Here is an 18,859-nt window from a genome sequence, read left to right on the forward strand (position 1 = left end):
ATATCCGTGCTACATCCACTTTTCGATCTTTTTGATAGTGATAGTACCATAGCCATAATATATCTAAATCAAGCGTTTGCCTTTATTTAAGAAGTGGGGGTAAAGATGCACGTAGAAAAGGACATACTCTGTTTCGTACCCCTTGCGTTCTCTCTCTCTCTCGCACAGAGCATAGCGTTCTCTTTCGTCATGCTACGTGCGAACGAGAGAGAACGCAAATATGTCCTTTTCTACGTGCACCTCGGCTCCCTCTCATCAACATTCGGTCTAGATATTCTATGTCTATGGGTAGTACCACGTAGTACACTGATCGCTTGACAAAGAGAGATGTTGTTTCTCTTTCATCGCGTATGTGTGTAGTATCCGCGAAGGCACAAACACCGATACGTTGCGCACACGGATGCAATCGTTGAGAGATAAATCTAGATAAAAAGCGACAATCGCGTGCTGTTTTTGTTCTTCTAACGTATCGCTTTACGGTCGAGATACAACCTGAAAATGCTTTCTGGCCTCTCGTGGCAGAAAGCAGTAATGCAACAAGACTAACGAGCGTCTATTTTTTGAGAATCCTCTACTTGTATATAAACATATGTGCATATATATGTTTAAATTATAGTTAAAATTATACGTGCAATTAAATATTGTATGTTGATTAATAATAATAGTAGAATAATAGGTAACAGCCCAGCAAGCAAAATAATGCAAACTTTGCACAAAGTTTGCAGCAAACCCGAGCATGTCTTTACAGCAAAATTGTAACAAGGTGTGTCCGGATAAAGCTTAGCTTTTGCTGGCAAGGCTTGTTGCAATAGTGTGATGCACATTTTACGCAAATAATAGAGCAAACCTTGCCGTGCACGGCATGACAGCAAATTTGTGGCAAGAACAGGACAAACCTTGCTGTGCACGGGATGATAGCAAATTTGTGGCAAGAATAGAGCAAACCTTGCCGTGCACGCGATAACAGCAAATTTGTGACAAGAATAGGGCAAATCTTGCCGTGTACGGCATGATAGCAAATTTGTGATAATTTCCTGTATAGGGTGATTCAGAAACTCTGCGACAAACTCTGAGGAACGATAAATCTCGCAGAGAAGAATATTTTTTATGAAGCAATCCATCATGTTTTCTGACGCATCGTTTAAGAATATGCGACCGAGCAGACAAGAGTCTTAGGTGGCATTTATTATAATTATGAGATGATGATAATATATAAATAATTGAAAATGAATTCATAATATAATGAATATATGAATTTATATATATATATATATATATATATATATATATATATATATATACCCAGTAAGCAATTTGATAACAAATTGTTGCCAAATTGGCATCAAATTCGCTCAAAACTTGGTAACAAATCCAGTGCCATCTGTGTCCGCATTAAGCTTGTGTTTTGGTGACAAAGCTTGTTGACATAACCTGACAGCAAATTGACGGCAAAAACCGAGCAAAGCTTGACATGATTTGATGTCAAATTGATAGCAAAAATCGAGCAAGATCTGCGCAAGACAATCTGATAGCAGATTGTCAGCAAAAACCGAACAAATTCTGCAGCTTTTGGCCATTCATATAAAAGTATATATTTAAATAGATTTAAAGCCTTAACCCTAAGTAACAAAATGATGATAAGTTATGGTCATAAAATGACCATTAGATAATTAGACATTATATAAAACCATATATTAATATGTTAAAACATAGGTAAATTCAAATAACTTAATTTATAAAATTAAAGATCTTTTTGGACAGAAATTGTTTGAATAAGTGAAAATCGAACAATTATCTGTCCGATTTGCAAAAAATCAATTCAATATCTGGATTTCCTGTATAAGAATTGTGTCAAAAATTGAACTGATAGAAATATACATATTATAATATTATTAGTATTTTGTAGGCTTTATATACACTCATGACAAGAATTTGAATACGGGTATAGATAATGAATAACGAGCCGCATAGCGATAAGCGACTGAACTATTTTATAATACTTTGTAATAAGCTGCAGATTTTGTTCAGTTTTTGCTGCCAATTTGCCATCAAATTGCGCACTCTAGATCCTGCTCAGTTTTTGCCGACAATCTGATGTCAGTCATGTCAGCAAGCTTTGCTCGGTTTCTGCCGCCAATTTGCTGTGTAGTTATGTTAGCAAGCTTTGCTTGATTCTTGCCGGCAATCTGCCAGCTTAATCGGTAATAACAACTCTTGTACCAAATTTGTAGCCTTTTTGCTGACAATAATTTGTAGCAAGCACTTGGCAATATCTGTTAGAACAGACCTGGCTGACTGGGTATATATATATATATATATATATATATATATATATTTACATTTTAAGTAAATAAATTAAACGGATGATTTAAACTTTTTTAGACATTTATCTGCCCGATCTAAGAGAGACCATCAGTCCAATATCTTAATTCCCTATGTTTGGGATTGTATCAGTAATTGAACTGATAGAAATAATTATATTTTTAATCTTCTGTCAGTTGCTTTTTGCAAGCTTTATATACTTCTCATGACTAAAAATCAAATACGAAATGGATGCATATAGCGCGTCGCATAACAATGAACAAACGAACTATCGGCTGAATACTATATTTTTGTAAAGTTTGTAACAAAATAAAGTTGTAAATTTGCTGTCATGCCATGCATGGCAAGGCTTGCTCTGTTATTTGCGTGAATTTTGCATCTCGTTGTGCCAGAGTATACTTTGTTCTGTTCTTTTCGTAAATATGTTATCATATTGTGTACAATAAGGTTTGTTCTGTTCTTGTCGTGCTATTATAGCGTGTATAATAAAATTTGCTACTAATTGATGTAAAGTTTGTGTTACACCGTGAATAGCATCATATATGTTCTTCTTTGCGTAAAATTTACGAGCAAACCTTTTTCTATTATTTACAGTATCGTGAGACAAAAAATGTTGCCGTCAATTTGCTTCAAACTTTTTGACAAACCAAAACAAGACAAACGTTTGCTAGACAATTGTTGTCAAAATTAAAGCAAACCTTGTCGCAAAGCTTTGGCAAAACGTGATTTTAACATTCTTGGCTATCTGGGAGAGTGAACAAATACACGAGATGTAAGACAAGGGTGCCTGTTAGACTGGATAATTTGTTGCTTCGTTACCATAATATCGATGATACTTCGTGTATCATATCAACGGGATAGAGAAACAGCACGATTGTCAATCCTTGTTTAATATTATTTTGTTAATGCAATTTACAAAAAAAAAAAACAAATACAAACGTTATTTATTAATTACTTATAATATAATAGTAAATAATAAACAGCATTAAAAATATATTGATATTAATATATATATATATTTATACAATAATATAAAACCACATATAACAAAATAAATTATTTTATAGAAATATAAAACATGATTAGTAGTAGAAAAAGTAAACAATAACTTAACATAAACAATAACTTACTCTGAAATAAAATTGTATATAAGATTTTAATATAAACTGTAATATAGGTTTATAATTAAATTCTTTACATGAATATATTAAATGTAATGTATATCATATATTATATTTTTGTATATTTTTATTTTTAAATTATATACGTATATGTAGATTTCGAAAAAAATAATTCTAATATTCGGTTTTGCTCATAAAACACCAACAATTTTTTTTATACTATAGATATAAAAATAAAAGCAAAATATGAAATATATATATATAAAATAAACTTTTTTATTCCCAAAATTAGATATCAGTTTTCCTAAAAGAATATTTAAAAATGTTTATTTTTAAAAAACGTTTTCTCTCTTTGCTATAAATCAAGTTTACAAAAAATTTTATTTAAGAACTTTTTTATTTAAATTATACTTTTTTTAATTTTTTTCATGTTAATATCCATCGATCTTTTTTAAGGACATGTCTTGGTAATGAAAACATGATTTCCTTAGAATAAAGGCTAGAATATAATATGTTGGTTTTTTAAACTTTCTCAATCTTTTTATATCATCCACTCTTTATTTTAAGGATGTCTTCGTAACAAAAACATGACTTCTTCAAAATACAGGCTGGAATATAATGTTAATTTTTAATCTTTCTTAATCTTTGTATATCATCTCTTTATTTTAAGGGTATCTCTTCGTAACGAAAACATGATTTCCTTAAAATAAAGATTGATATTTAGATTCATTTTAGATTAAACTGTTAAATACATATATTATCCTGCAATAAATAAAGAAATAATGATTGAGTATCGTTTGAACATGTCTCGACCCAATTGTGAAAAATCCTAAATATCGGTCATTATCTGCCAATCGTGCACCTCCAGAAAAAATTTTTAAAGTAAAAAATTAATACATATACATATAGCAGATTTCTATATTATACAGGGTGTCCCAAAGCACCTTGACAACGCTCGTGAGCAGGTAGAGCACAATAAACTGAACAGAAAAGTCCTGTACCATTTTTTTCTATAATACTTAATAAAGGAGTTATTATTGAGGAAAGTCTGGTCAATCAGCGCTGACTTTTAGCCGGACGCACGTCAGCGAGCCGCCCGTCTGTTAGTGTGCGTCACCGTAGCGACGAAGTGCTCACGCACACTACCAGGCGCGCGGCTAAAGATCGACGCTGATTGGCCAAACTTTACTCAATAATAACTCCTTTATTAAACGTTATAGAAAAAAATGTTACAATGCTTTCTGTTCAGTTTACTGTGCTTTACTTGCTCACGAGCGTTGTCAAGGGTGCTTTGGGACACCTTTATACATTTCTTCGTGTTAAGATCTGCTACTTTCAGATTTACGCAATTGTTTCAACTGTGATTGCGATCTTTGTGTTATCCATATTAATGCCAACAAAAATATACAAATAAACATATATATAAACTTTTATTACTTATAAAACGTGTTGCACGATTGGCAGATAGTGACCGGTATTTAAGATTTTTTACATATAAATCGCAATCTTTTTTATTCCCAAAATCAAATATCAGTTTCATTAAAAGAATATTTAAAAATGTTTATTTTTAAAAAACGTTTTCTCTCTTTGCTATAAATCAAGTTGACAAAAGATTTTATTTAAGAATTTTTTTACTTAACTTATACTTTTTTTAATTTTTTCATGTTATCCATCGATCTTTTTTAAGAATCTTTTTTATGTCTTTGTAATGAAAATATGACTTCCTTAAAATGAATAAGGCTGGAATATAATGTTGGTTTTTTAAACTTTCTCAATCTTTTATATATCATCCACTCTTTATTTTAAGGACATGTCTTCGTAACGATATTCCACCTTATTTATTTTAAGGAAGTCATATTTTCATTACGAAGACATAAAAAAGATCCTTAAAAAAGATCGATAGATAACATAAAAAAATTAAAAAAAGTATAAGTTAAATAAAAAAGTTCTTAAATAAAATCTTTTGTAAACTTGGTTTATAGTAAAGAGAAAAAACGTTTCTTAAAAATAAACATTTTAAAATATTCTTTTAGTGACACTGATATTTGATTTTGGGAATAAAAAAGTTTATTTTATATATATATATATTTCATATTTCGCTTTTATTTTTATATCTATATTATAAAAAAAATTGTTGGTGTTTTATTAGCAAAACCGGATATTAGTATTATTTTTTTCGAAATCTACATATATGTATATAAATTAAAAATAAAAATATAATATATAAAAATATATAAAAATATAATATGTAATATATATTACATTTTATATATTTATGTAAAGAATTTAATTATAAACCTATATTACAGTTTATATTAAAATCTTATATACAATTTTATTTCAGAGTAAGTTATTGTTTATATTAAATTAAGTTATTGTTTACTTTTTCTATTACTAATCATGTTTTATATTTCTATAAAATAATTTATTTTGTTATATATGGTTTTGTATTATTGTATAAAAATACATATTAATATCAATATCCCAGATAGCCAAGAATGTAAAGATCACTTTTTGCCATAGCTTTGCGATAAGGCTGCTTTAATTTTGACAACAATTGTGTAGCAAACATTTGTCTTGTTTTGGTTTTACGCATAGAACACGTATGATGCTATTCACGGTGTAAACTTTACGTCAATTAGTAGCAAATCTTGTTATACACGCTATAATAGCAAATTTACGACAAGAACAGAGCAAACCTTATTGTACACAATATAATAACATATTTACGAAAAGAACAGACCAAAGTATACTCTGGTACAACGAGATGCAAAATTCATGCAAATAATAGAGCAAACCTTGCCATGCACGGCATGACAGCAAATTTACAACTTTACTTTATTACAAACTTTACAAAAATATAGTACTCAGCCTATATTTCGTTTGTTCATCGCTATGCGACGCGCTATATGCATCCATCTCGTATTTTATTTTTAATCATGAGAAGTATATAAAGCTTGCAAAAAGCAACTGACAGAAGATTAAAAATATAATTATTTCTATCAGTTCAATTACTGATACAATCCCAAATATAGGGAATTCAGATATTGGACTGATTGTTTCTCTTAGATCGGGCAGATAAATGTCTGAAAAAGTTTAAATTATCCGTTTATTATTTACTCAAAATGTAAATATATATATATAAAATTCATATATTCATCATATTATGAATTCATTTTCAATTATTCATGTATTATCATCATCTCATAATTATAATAAATGTTACCTAAGACTCTTGTCTTCGCGGTCGCATATTCTTAAACAACGCGTCAGAAAACATGACGGATTGCTTCACAAAAAATATTCCTCTCTGCGAGATTTATCGTTCCTCTGAGTTTGTCGCAGAGTTTCTGAATCACCCTATACAGGAAATTATCACAAATTTGCTATCATGCCGTACACGGCAAGGTTTGCCCTATTCTTGCCACAAATTTGCTATCATGCCATACACGGCAAGGTTTGCCTTATTCTTGCCACAAATTTGCTGTCATTCCGTGCACGGCAAGGTTTGCTCTATTCTTGCTACAAATTTGCTGTCATGCCGTGCACGGCAAGGTTTGCCCTATTCTTGCCACAAATTTGCTGTCATGCCGTAGCAAGGTCATCATGCCACAGCAAGGTTTATTCTATTATTTGCGTAAAATGTGCATCATACTATTGCGACAAGCCTTAGCCTTGTCAGTAAAAGTTAAGCTTTTTGCGGACACACCTTGTCACAAGTTTGCTATAAAGCCATGCTCGAGTTTGATGCAAACTTTGCGCAAAGTTTGCATCATTTTGTTTGCTGGGATATTTCTAATGCTATTTATTATTCACTATTATATTATAAATAATTAATAAATAACTTTTGTATTTGTTTTTTTTTGTAAATTAACAAAATAATGTCAAACAAGGATTGACAATCATGCTGTTTCTCTATCCCGTTGATATGATACACGAAGTATCATCGATATTATGGTAACGAAGCAACAAATTACCCAGTCTAACAGGCACCCTTGTCTTACATCTCGTGTATTTGTTCACTCTGTTACCTATTATTCTACTATTATTATTAATCAACATACAATATTTAATTGCACGTATAATTTTAACTATAATTTAAACATATATGTATATGCACATATGTTTATATACAAGTAGAGGATTCTCAAAAAATAGACGCCTGTTAGTCTTGTTGCATTACTGCTTTCTGCCACGAGAGGCCAGAAAGCATTTTCAGGTTGTATCTCGACCGTAAAGCGATACGTTAGACGTTAGACGTTAGAAGAACAAAAACAGCACGCGATTCTGTCGCTCCTTATCTAGATTTATCTCTCAACGATTGCATCCGTGTGCGCAACGTATCGGTGTTTGTGCCTTCCCGGATACTACACACATTCGCGATGAAAGAGAGACAAAGACGGCGCCAACATCTTTCTTTGTCAAGATATGAACCAAATGACCGACAATATCGAAAAGTGGATGTAGCATGGACATGAACCATATGGAGATTTGACCGACAGTACCGAAAAGTAGATGTGGGTAAGTGTTTCCAATTCCTAAAAGTGGATGCACGGCGTTGGTCTACGGCCTAGAAAAAGCGTCCCACGAAAATCGCCGGCATTGCCTCTCTCAGGTTTTTCTCTGGTTTACTCAGGCCTGCGGCCGGTTTGCACTTTTCGGCCGATCTTGGCTGGAGCCATCCCCACTCCTTTTGTTTAATAGTATCTCGGCTGCTCGCGGAGACGTAAAACGCTCGAACTCAGGGACGGTATTAGCTGTAAATCATATGGGGCTTTAGCATGTATTGTTCCGTGCGCTGTTTACTGTTTACAGAGTTATTACATTTATTATTATTATTATGTACCTCATGTCTCATTATTTTACATAAAAGTATTGCGATAAGATTATCGAAAGCTGAATATTTTGTAAAATATTTCATTTTACATAAAAGAAATATGTATATATATATACAGTAAGATTTATAACTACAGATATAAGCCAGTTTAGAAAACATATAAATGTTAAGATGGAAAACATCCGTATATAATATATTTTTGGGGTAAGATCTTATTTCTTATATGGCAATGTATGACAAAGAATGCATCATATGCATATAAAAATCCATGTGACGTCATGAGCGATTTCTATGATCAGCGCAGTCTTTCCGATCTCTCCTTGTGTCTTTGTCTCGGAAACTTGGCGAGCTGTGACCCGGATTCGATGTAGTTCATATCATCGGCAAATGTATGTGAGTTGCAACAAAATGTTGATATCATCAGTCGAAGAGGTAGATCGCAGAGGAAAGGCAAGCAATAAAAACTGTCGTATCTTTTCCGAACACGTGCATCCTATATTTCGGTATTAAAATAAAATTCCCATTTATAACGCTGCTGTACTCGCGAAGACAAGACTATAGTAAATGTACATAGTATAGTAAATGTACAAAGGCGTGCGGGGACGACCATCTTCATCGCTCTGGCGTTATCTGCACGCGTTATCACTTCCTTCTCGTTATAAATATTTTACGCGTTTTATATATATATGTTATATATATATATTTAGTTTTATTATTAATTCTAAGTATACTTGTTATTGTATTATATTAATAAAAATTAAAATTTAATCACTGGAATTTTCTTAATATGAAGAACTAAAACATAGAAATCGATAAAAAAAACTACGAAAAATAAATGTTCATTATAGCGAAAATTATTTGTATGAAATATCTATAATAATAATTTTTGGAAATATAATGCTTTATGCGGAAATTGGAATTGTTTTCTATAAATTAGAGATTTGAAATAGGAAGCTTAGATAATATATATAAAATAGTTGTACTATATTTCGATATATAAAGTTTTCTACATATAATAGATATATTTAATAATCAATACAATTTTTTTACAATTATTTCTCTCTCTTTCTCTTTCTCTTTTTAGAAATTTTTAATTAAACGCTATAAATTTTGAAATTACTCGAATTTTCGATAAAGTATAATAGCATTTATTTTTTGCGAAATATTTGTTACATGTAATAATAGGTTAGAAATATAATATTTTAAGTAAAAACTAATCTCTCTCTTAAAAAATTTCTTTTTGTTCATATTTAATTAAACACGTATTTATTACGCAGAATTTATTACTATTAGGTAAATTTTGATCATAGAGGAAAGTTTGTTTCCGTGAAAAAAATTTTTTTTTGAGATTTTGATACCAATGTGTTTAAAATGTTCTAAAATGTCGAAAAATCATGTTTTTTTTTAAATGTCTATATGTGTATATGTATGTGTGTATGTGCACCAAAAGAACGTGATTGCTCTAAGCTTCGCAAATTTTGAGATATCGAGCTAAATCTTTTTACATGAGTAGAGTATCATTAAAGGATGGTTGGTATTGAATTTGGCTAGGATCGGTGAAGGGATTTATTTTTTATAAAATTTTGAACTTTTCCAAAAAAGGGTGTGGTTGCTTTAACTTCCGCAAATTTTGAGATATCGGACTAAATACTTTTACATGATTAGAGTATCATTAAAAGATGGTTGCAAATTAGAAAATAGCACATTGCTTCTTTATTTTTCTATTTCGCTCACAAAGCTTCATCTATAAAGAAGCCAAAATTGAAAAACTCGCTTACTTTAGCGAGCTTAAGCTTTGTGAGCGGAGCAAAATGATGAGGAAGCAATGTGCAAGTTTCTAATTTGCACAATTTTCAGCTTATTTTAATTATTTCAAAATTTTCGTTAAAAACGTTAAATTATTTGAATTGCTTTCTCATAGAGAAAGCTTTGTTTCCGGAAAATTTTTTTTCGAGTTTTTTAGGCCAATGTAGTCAGAATGTTCCAAAATGTCGAAAAATTATTTTCCTAAAAAATATATGTATGTATGTATGTACGCAATGTTTGTGCATCCTCTAACTTCCGCAATTTTTGAGATATCCAATTAAATTTTTTTATATAAATAAAGTATCATTAAAGGATGGTTGAAATTCGTGAAGATCAAACAAAGATTGTATTTTTTATAAAATTTTGAATTTTTTGAGAAATGTCTGTACACGCTTTAACTTTCGCAAATTTTGAGATATCGGGTTAAATTTTTTTATATGAATAGAGTATTATTAAAGAATGGTTGGTATTGAATTTAGTAAGGATTAGGGAAAGAATTCATTTTTTATAAAATTTTGAATGTTTTGAAAAATGTCTGTATACATTCTAACTTTCGCGCATTTCAAGATATCGAGTTAAATTTTTATTTCACTCACAAAGCTTTCTCTATGAGGAAGCAAAAATTGAAAAAAAGCCGCTTGCTTTAAAAATCTTAAACTTTGTGAGCGAAATAAAATGATGGGGAAGCAATGTGCAAATTTGCACAATTTTCAACTTGTTTTTGATAAGAAATAGTAGCCTTTATTTTTGGCAAAATATCTATTACATAATAATAATTTAAAAATATAATATTTTATGTGAAAATTAGTCTCTTTCTCTCTTTTAAAAAATTTTCTTTATCAATATTTAATTAAAAGCAAATTTATTATACAGAATTTATTACTATTATGCAAATTTGTTATTTATTTCGATATTTTCGTTAAAGACGTTAAATTATTTGAATTTTCGATAAGAAATAATAACGTTTATTTTTTGCAAAATATTGTAATAACAATTTCGAAATATAATGTTTTATGTTTTAAAAATCTGGTATTACAATAGATACGTTTAGGAAACGTTTATGCAATATGTGTCATCTGGGATCATTCTACAAGAGAATATCTACATCGCATTTTATTCACATGAAAAATTTACATGGTAGTAATAAACGAAACGCTAATGAGCAAATTGAGATACATAAAAAAAAAATTTCCACATATATACACATGCATACACACAATATTATTATAGGTATAATAAATATTTCACAAAAAATAAATGTTACCGTTTTTTTTTATCAAAAATTCAAATTATATTATCAATAATGATTACAAAAGATATATTATTCTTGCGACAAACATCAACGTTATCGCAAATTTACATATAAATTTGCTCGTGTTTCAGAAAGCGTTTAGACAGGAATATGCGACGTGCGCTTCAATGAACTGAAAGTAATGCAGATGTCAAACCGTTTGTCAGCGCAATTCCAATAACTTTACTCTATGACGTAATAAAAGGCTCAAGTATAGTGGTATAAGTAGAAGTCTGCACTTATTGTCGCTTTTTTTAATTAACGCCATTCATCATAAACATCTGTCGATTAAACCAGTAGATTCAATTGCTGTTTTTACGCTACAAATTTTTGCCGATTATGAGCTTTGTTAACGCTTCGTTCAAAATGTTTTTATTACTGTGCATAAACATTTTGTTTTTTATGTGCAACGCCACAAATATGACAACTCCTTTATGCAGGGACGAAAACAATCAAGTCGTCGATTGGTAAGTGCGTTCGAGATACCTATGTAACATTTATCCGGAATGCTTCCTTCGCTGCTTCGCGTGAACTTAGCGCGAGACGCTACCGTGTCTTTTGATATCTTATAAGTCTTACATAGATTTTAGGAATTTTTAAAAGATAAGATCAGTTGGCGCGAGTTATAAAAATTTTCTAAAAATTCCAAAAGAGATTTTAGAGAATTGCAAATAAGTATATTTTATAATAATTTATATCAAGAATTTCATGCACATATATGACATGGTTTAATAATTGGGTCAAATAAATTTTGGATAAAGTTCTAAAAAGGGCCTCTCTCCGATTTCAATAAAATTTTGTAAAAAGCTTTCTTTTATTGTTAGATTAATATGGAAACCTTTAAAAGGAATTTTGGCGACTGCTATAAAAAAGTCATTTTTTAAAAGAAGATGGTAAAAAGTATAATAATTGTGGTAATTATTTACATTAGTGGACATCTTACCGATGACCTTGATCTTCACATATGTTATAAGAATGAGATTATTAATTAATATTTACTTTGTTTTATTTAATGGTTTCATATAGTTTTTGAGATATTTAACGAAAAAGTTTACTAAATAAAACGTAATTTTCCGACATCATATATATTTAATAGAGCATGATTTTGGCAGATTAATTTATTTAAATAAAATGCAAGGGGCGAAGTTTCTTCCCCGCCCATACGTAAAGTCATAACTTTGTATTTTTATAATTTTAATAAAAGATCACTATACTATTACTAATATTTACTATTACTAAAATTACTACATTTAAAATTATCCTTATGCGAAAACTTTCAAATCCACAACCATATAATTGTATATCTTTTACATTCGAAACATTCAGGGTGATATGAGATGGACCCCGCTTCGCGCAAAAAGTTGCAAACCCATGTAAAATCGTATAACTCGGTAAATATTTTTCGTTAAATATCTCAAAAACTATACGAGACCGCCAAATAAAACAAAATAAATATTAATTAGCAACCTCATCCTTATAACATATGTAAAACATAGGTAAAAGTCAAGGTCATCGGCGAAGTGTCCGCTAATGTAAATAATTATCAATTTGGTACTATCTTCTCTTAAAAAATGACTTTCTTATAGGAATCGCCAAAATTCTTTTTAGAGGCTTCTGTTTTAACCTGAAATAAAGCTTTTCACAAAGTTTCATCGAAATTGGAGCTAGACCAATTTTCGGAACTCCATTCTAAATTTTTTCTTACATTTATCTCTCTTTTCACAAATTTGAATTTATTTAAAGATCGAAACACAATATATATACACAATAAAATATTTTTCCGTAATAACGTAAATACGTCTTATTTTTTAATGAATTCACAATAAAACTCATAAAACTTTGAATATAAGAAGTAATTATATATATTTTTAATGCTTGCATATTAATCTTATTAATGGACAATTTTATGGTCTCCCATCTATTTTACAACTTTCATAATTATTGTATTTGTTACTAATAATTGATAACAATCTAATGAATAATTATTGCAATTTTAGGTATGTACTTTACAAGTTACCAAAGGTGTCACAAAGCAGCAATCCTGTGATTAGAAACGGATTAGCGTATCTATATATGACCAATACAACTATTGACAAGGGTTGGCAATTATCTGCGAAAAAAATCAGTGACAAGAATTCCATACCAGGAAATACGTTAGCACCTTTATATAATGATGTGAGAGAAAATAAATCATATCATATATGTACATTTATTATACTTCATATCATATACGTACATATATTATATTTGACACATTCTTTATTCTCAGATTTATTTATTAAATAAATTATTTGTACTAAAGTGCAATTTTTTTTTCAATATTTGCTGTCTGTTCTGCATAAAAAATATTATAATTTTTTTAAATTTTAATTACAAGTATGTAAATTAACTGTAATTTTAATTTAATAAATTTTAAATATATTTATCAATTTTTATATATTTTAAAGAATTTTTCTTTTCGAAAGTCATAATATTGCAGTTTTTTTTAATTTTGAAAGAAAAGACAGATTTTTAAATTTATATTATTTTTCATAATAGATATGTAATATTCGTTTATATTATTTTATTATTACGAACTTTTAGTCAGAGGCATCAAAGGCTTTCTGGATCTTGTATAACGATGATCCGCCTAATAGATCCATCAATGGAAAATATGGCCATGCGAAGGGCGCTATGATGGCAAATATGCAACAAGGTTTCTGGTTAATACACAGTGTCCCGAATTATCCACCTTTACCCAACAGCGGCAATGACACAAGACGGGTGTGTATATGCAGATAATGATTTTAAATCTATCAGAGTATTTTCGATATTTAATATTTCTTACAATACAGTAACAATATAGTAATTTTTAATACTTATATTACAATTATTAATAACATCGTTCAATAAAAAATGACTTTTTTCTAAATACAGGAACGAGACTAGTCGTTTCTTATAGGTTTTTGGATGCTGAACACGAATCCGGTTCCGAAATTGCTCCATCATGTCAGAATTTTCAGAATTTTGCAATTAAAGTTGTAAAAAGAACTATTTCGTATTTAGCGACCTAAAAAACTCTTAAGTTTAAATAATAATTGAAAGCTTTTGGTAAATCGTCAATGACTTAAGTCACAGCTAACTTCTGCAATACACCCCATATTTAATCATGGATATCTTATTAACCGTAACTGATACCAAAAATTCCTTTTGAGGGTTGAAAGTCCTAACAACATACTTTATTTTGTAATAAAACTTCTCCAGTACGTCACATATTGTAGCTATAATATGATATAGTTCGTGAAAATAGCCCCTTTTTGCAACTTCAACTGCAAATTTCTCAAAATTTTGATGTGATGGAGCAATTTCGGAATCGGATTCATGTTCAGCGTCCAAAATCCTATAAGAAATGGCTAGATCCGTTCCGGTATTTTTTTTTGTTGAATTGTGTAATTTATTTATACTATTTATTAATAAGGAAGAGCGGTTATAAGTGGACCAGATAACAATTGTTAATCTTTCCAAATTAATGTTATTTTCTCAGCATTAATTTGTATGATCACGTTTAAGAAATTTTCTAAAGTCTATTAATATTATCATTTTTTTGTCTAATGCTTCTGCAATTACTATTAATTTAATCATTAGGAACGTCTTAGTTACTCGAACGATTCGATTTTTCTCACTTAATTCTATTCAATACCGTATGAGTGATACCGTAGAGACGAAATCCTAAGATATCTTTAAATGAGAGAAATATTTTTTAAATGAAATCCCTTAGGGACGAGACATGCAAGAGAATCCGATTTCGGGAAATCGATCTGAGTATGGTTACCCATCATCCGGGGAGAATTACGGACAGAGCTTTCTGTGTATCTCCATAGACGGCGATCAATTTGACTTGATCGGTCAACAGTTGATGTTCAATCAGATAATAATATATAGGAGAAACATCCCTGTCACGTTCGCCGCATCATTTCCGGTACTCACGGATGCGGCCAATCAAAAGCGCGTCAGACATGCACCCTTCACCAGCAAAGCGATATTAAGATCATCTGGTGACATCAAATTTTTATCATTCGCCAAGAGCGACAAGTGGCAGAAAGGTATACGCATCTGTGGAATTCGTTTTTCTTTTTTTTTTATGTACTAATTTACTTCGAACAATGTTTCTTTGAAGTGAAAAGTATTTAGATATATATATCTGTAATATTAAAAAACCTTTCTACCTTTCTGGCTGTTCAGTTTGATTAGCTACGATTGGCAGATGGAACTAAGATATTCTTATACATATATAAAATTAATATACTTTGTTATAATCCTATAGATCATAATGATTAACATGTTTTTATCAACGTGCTAATTTATAGATTTGTACGACGAATTTGTCGCACCAACTTTATGGTCTGATTTATTCGCGGAAACGTGGTTGAATGGACGGGGTAGATTACCATCGGATTGCGAGCACACAAAGTAATGTTCTTGTTTTTTTTCCATTGTTTAAAAAATTTTTGAATTACAATCTAATTTAATTAAATTGTTGACTCTTTTGTAGAGTATACAATGTCGTGTCTATATCTTTGCAAGCGTTTGATATCGATTTTAAGAGCAGCCGCGATCATTCAAAGTGGGCGGTGGCAATTGAAGGTAAAGCTAATCAAACTTGGATCTGCATCGGTGATATCAACCGAGCGGTGAGTACACATCTTTTATACATAAAAAAAGTTTTATATTTACAAGGAAATCTTGCACTAATTACGTCATCAAACAGTGTATATATATAAAATAAATAAAACAAAGATTAGTAAAATTAATTTAAATAAGAAAAAAAAATTTATTAAAATATATTCTGTGTTATTAAAATTGATTAATTAAATTGGTCACTTATTCTTTTCTCAAGTACCAAAGATTTCTATAAGTTAATCTACAATTTTCAAAATATATTTATTTTTTACATATATCTCTTCAGGATTAATTTAATTTGCTAGAAAAATATATGTTTTATTAAATTTCGTATTTTATGGTTTAGGACACTCAGTATCTACGAGGCGGTGGAACTGTCTGTTTAAATCATCGGAAAGTCTGGGAAAATTACCGGCATATCGTGAATGATGTGGAACCATGTCCCAAGCGCTATAAGACAGTTTTAGTTTAAAAAATTTATTTATAATTTTGTTTAAAAGAATAACAGCAAAGTGTTGAGAGATTTGATTACAATGATAATAATCATTTTCATTATTGCCCATAGCATAATTGATATATAATTGTTGAATTAAAAAAATAGTGCATGTTAAAAGAAAATAATGTAAGAAATAGTGTGTATAATAGTTTTAACATATTATACAGAGAGAGAGAGAGAGAGAGAGAGAGTTCATTTTACATTTTTGACGGTAAGAGTTTTATAAAAATGCATTTAGTATTGCTCCCTACAATCTTTACAAATTTTTGCTAGGGTATGTTATCGGCAGTATGAAAGCTGTTAATACTGAGTTACTGTACCATACACAAGAGGTCTCATCATTGATAAATATACGGATGGAATAATTAAATTTGATATAAAGTAAAAAATTATTGATGTCAAAAGCAAAAAGTTTACACACAATAATTTATTAAGAATATCATAGTTATCTAAAAAAAATAGAAAATAAATATTCTTTCTTTTTATCTTTCACTTTGCATCATATATGTTCCTACATATAAAACTCCATTTGTAAATTTAAATTAAATTAACAAGCACATATGCGACAATTGAAACTAATTAAAATTAATTAATTAGTTTATATATATAGTTAATTTTAATTAGTATTATATATATATATGTATATATATATATATTAAATAAATATATTGATCTGTGTAACGTATATAATAATTACCTAAGAATTAAATAATCTCAAATTTTTAAAATTCCTTGTTTTTTTTATTCCATTGCTTACTTTCCTTTTTGTATTAAAAAAATTAATATATTCTATCTATATTCATAGCTATGTCGCGTATATGTTTTTACTATGCATTAACTACGGAGCTTGTACTAAGAAATCCTGTCGACTTCTCACTACGTTAAAAAAATTAATACGAATGAGTCGTGGTAGTTCTTAAATTTTATGAAAGGCGGAGGTGAGAGAGTGAGAGAAGAAGCAGATGCTTCTCATTCTCATTTGTCTTTCTTTTTTTCGCTGCGATGTTTATTGTCTAGTCGAAAAATTGCAGAGTAGCTCAACGTGCCGTTAATGGAGTCGCGGCGGAAAGAGAGTAAAATACCGAGTCGCTTTCTAAACCGTAAAAAATCGACCGAACTTCGGGGACTCGTCACTATTTATCTGACCACTTTGAGATTTTATCTCTGCGATCAGCAGAAATTTTTCCGTCCAAAGTTATCGCGCGGATTTGATTCCGCAGCAGGATGAATTCTTATTTGCTAGCGTTTTACAACTTCCTTCGATTTTAGCCGAACGTCTTACTCTTTTCTTCCGATTCTTGCGTAATATAAATTAAATTATAAGATATATTAGATTGGTGTAGAAAATTTGTCGTCTTTTGACACAGCGAATTTTATATTATGTTTTCGAGTCTTATTAAGCTTGATATATACATATATACATATATACGTACGTACATGTGCGTGTGCGTGTGCGTGTGCGTGTGCGTGTGCGTGTGCGTGTGCGCACGCGCGTGTATATATTTGTTTTTTTTTAAATAATGGAATTGTACAACTTTTTTTTCTAAATTAATTTTTTTTACACTGTAAAAAATGTTCTAAAAATTCTGACGTATTTTTGTCTGAATTTTTAGATCTGAGTGTCTGAAAGAAATTTCAGACAATCTGTCTTAACCATTAGAATCGTTTTTCTGAAAGTTCAGAAGAGTAAAAATTGAAATGTGTGTCTGAAAATTCAAACAGCATTCAGTTTGGAAATTTAAACAGTGCGTCTGTAAAAAAGCTGCAGACATTTTGTCTGAAGCTTTAGTCTATCTTTTTTAACAAATCTTTTTAAATCATTAAAATTAAAATTTCAAAGATTATATCTTGTTTAAGTACAAAAATATGCAATCTTTTATATATTATAAAAAAATCACTTAATAATAATTCTGCATGAAATAATATAATTGCGTTGAACGTTTTAATTCCTAAAATCATTTTCTTGCACTAGCTATTTAACAACTATGATATTATAATAAAGCAACCGAGATGAGGGCAGATTTGAATGTACGGTTAAATAGGGTTTTGCGCTTTCGGCAAAAGGGCCTCGAAATTTTCGTGCGGCAAAACGACGATGAAACTGCGACGTTTCAACGATATTTCAGCATTAAAGGTCGACCTGGTCCGCATGTTAAAATCCCTGGCTGCTCACCGGCCAAATATACGCGACAGCATTATATGCATGGACCCATCATTTTCGTGTGGGTGTACGCTTAAGTATTTGTGCAATGGTACATGTGCATGTTGCAGTAACACATACACGTGTTTTGCTATTAATTCGCGTTATTTTCCGATGGTTAGGACTT

The 18,859-nt window shown here is 30.0% G+C and overlaps 1 protein-coding gene across 8 annotated transcripts; it reads left to right on the forward strand.

The window, feature by feature from the left end:
* The first annotated feature begins 7,763 nt into the window (after positions 1 to 7,763).
* Dnaseii (deoxyribonuclease II) lies at positions 7,764 to 17,091 on the forward strand. 8 transcript variants are annotated; one of them, XM_070296024.1, is made up of 9 exons: positions 8,585 to 8,730; positions 11,470 to 11,572; positions 11,818 to 11,844; positions 13,375 to 13,552; positions 13,961 to 14,140; positions 15,135 to 15,459; positions 15,724 to 15,826; positions 15,909 to 16,047; positions 16,383 to 17,091. In XM_070296024.1, exons 2-9 carry the CDS (start codon positions 11,568 to 11,570, stop codon positions 16,506 to 16,508), a joined length of 1,083 nt encoding a protein of 360 aa, XP_070152125.1. In that variant the 5' UTR covers positions 8,585 to 8,730; positions 11,470 to 11,567; the 3' UTR covers positions 16,509 to 17,091. The 8 variants fall into 8 exon arrangements, with proteins under 8 accessions (XP_070152122.1, XP_070152125.1, XP_070152121.1 ...); XM_070296027.1 differs by having other exon boundaries at positions 8,586 to 8,730; positions 11,470 to 11,588; XM_070296021.1 differs by lacking the exon at positions 8,585 to 8,730 and adding an exon at positions 7,764 to 7,964 and having other exon boundaries at positions 11,470 to 11,844.
* Positions 17,092 to 18,859: the final 1,768 nt, after the last annotated feature.

This window comes from Polyergus mexicanus, unplaced genomic scaffold (genome assembly GCF_030449975.1).
Source record: "Polyergus mexicanus isolate NDT 795.1 unplaced genomic scaffold, iyPolMexi1.0 SCAF_5, whole genome shotgun sequence".
NCBI classification, from domain to species: domain Eukaryota; kingdom Metazoa; phylum Arthropoda; class Insecta; order Hymenoptera; family Formicidae; genus Polyergus; species Polyergus mexicanus.

Bases quoted from the DNA above. Each gene is read 5' to 3' on its own strand.
- Dnaseii (XM_070296021.1), top strand. From the start codon at position 11,717: ATGAGCTTTGTTAACGCTTCGTTCAAAATGTTTTTATTACTGTGCATA. The intron at 14,141-15,134 runs GTGTGTATATGC...GAAATCCCTTAG, and splicing joins GCGGCAATGACACAAGACGG to GGACGAGACATGCAAGAGAA. The intron at 15,827-15,908 runs GTAATGTTCTTG...ACTCTTTTGTAG, and splicing joins TCGGATTGCGAGCACACAAA to AGTATACAATGTCGTGTCTA.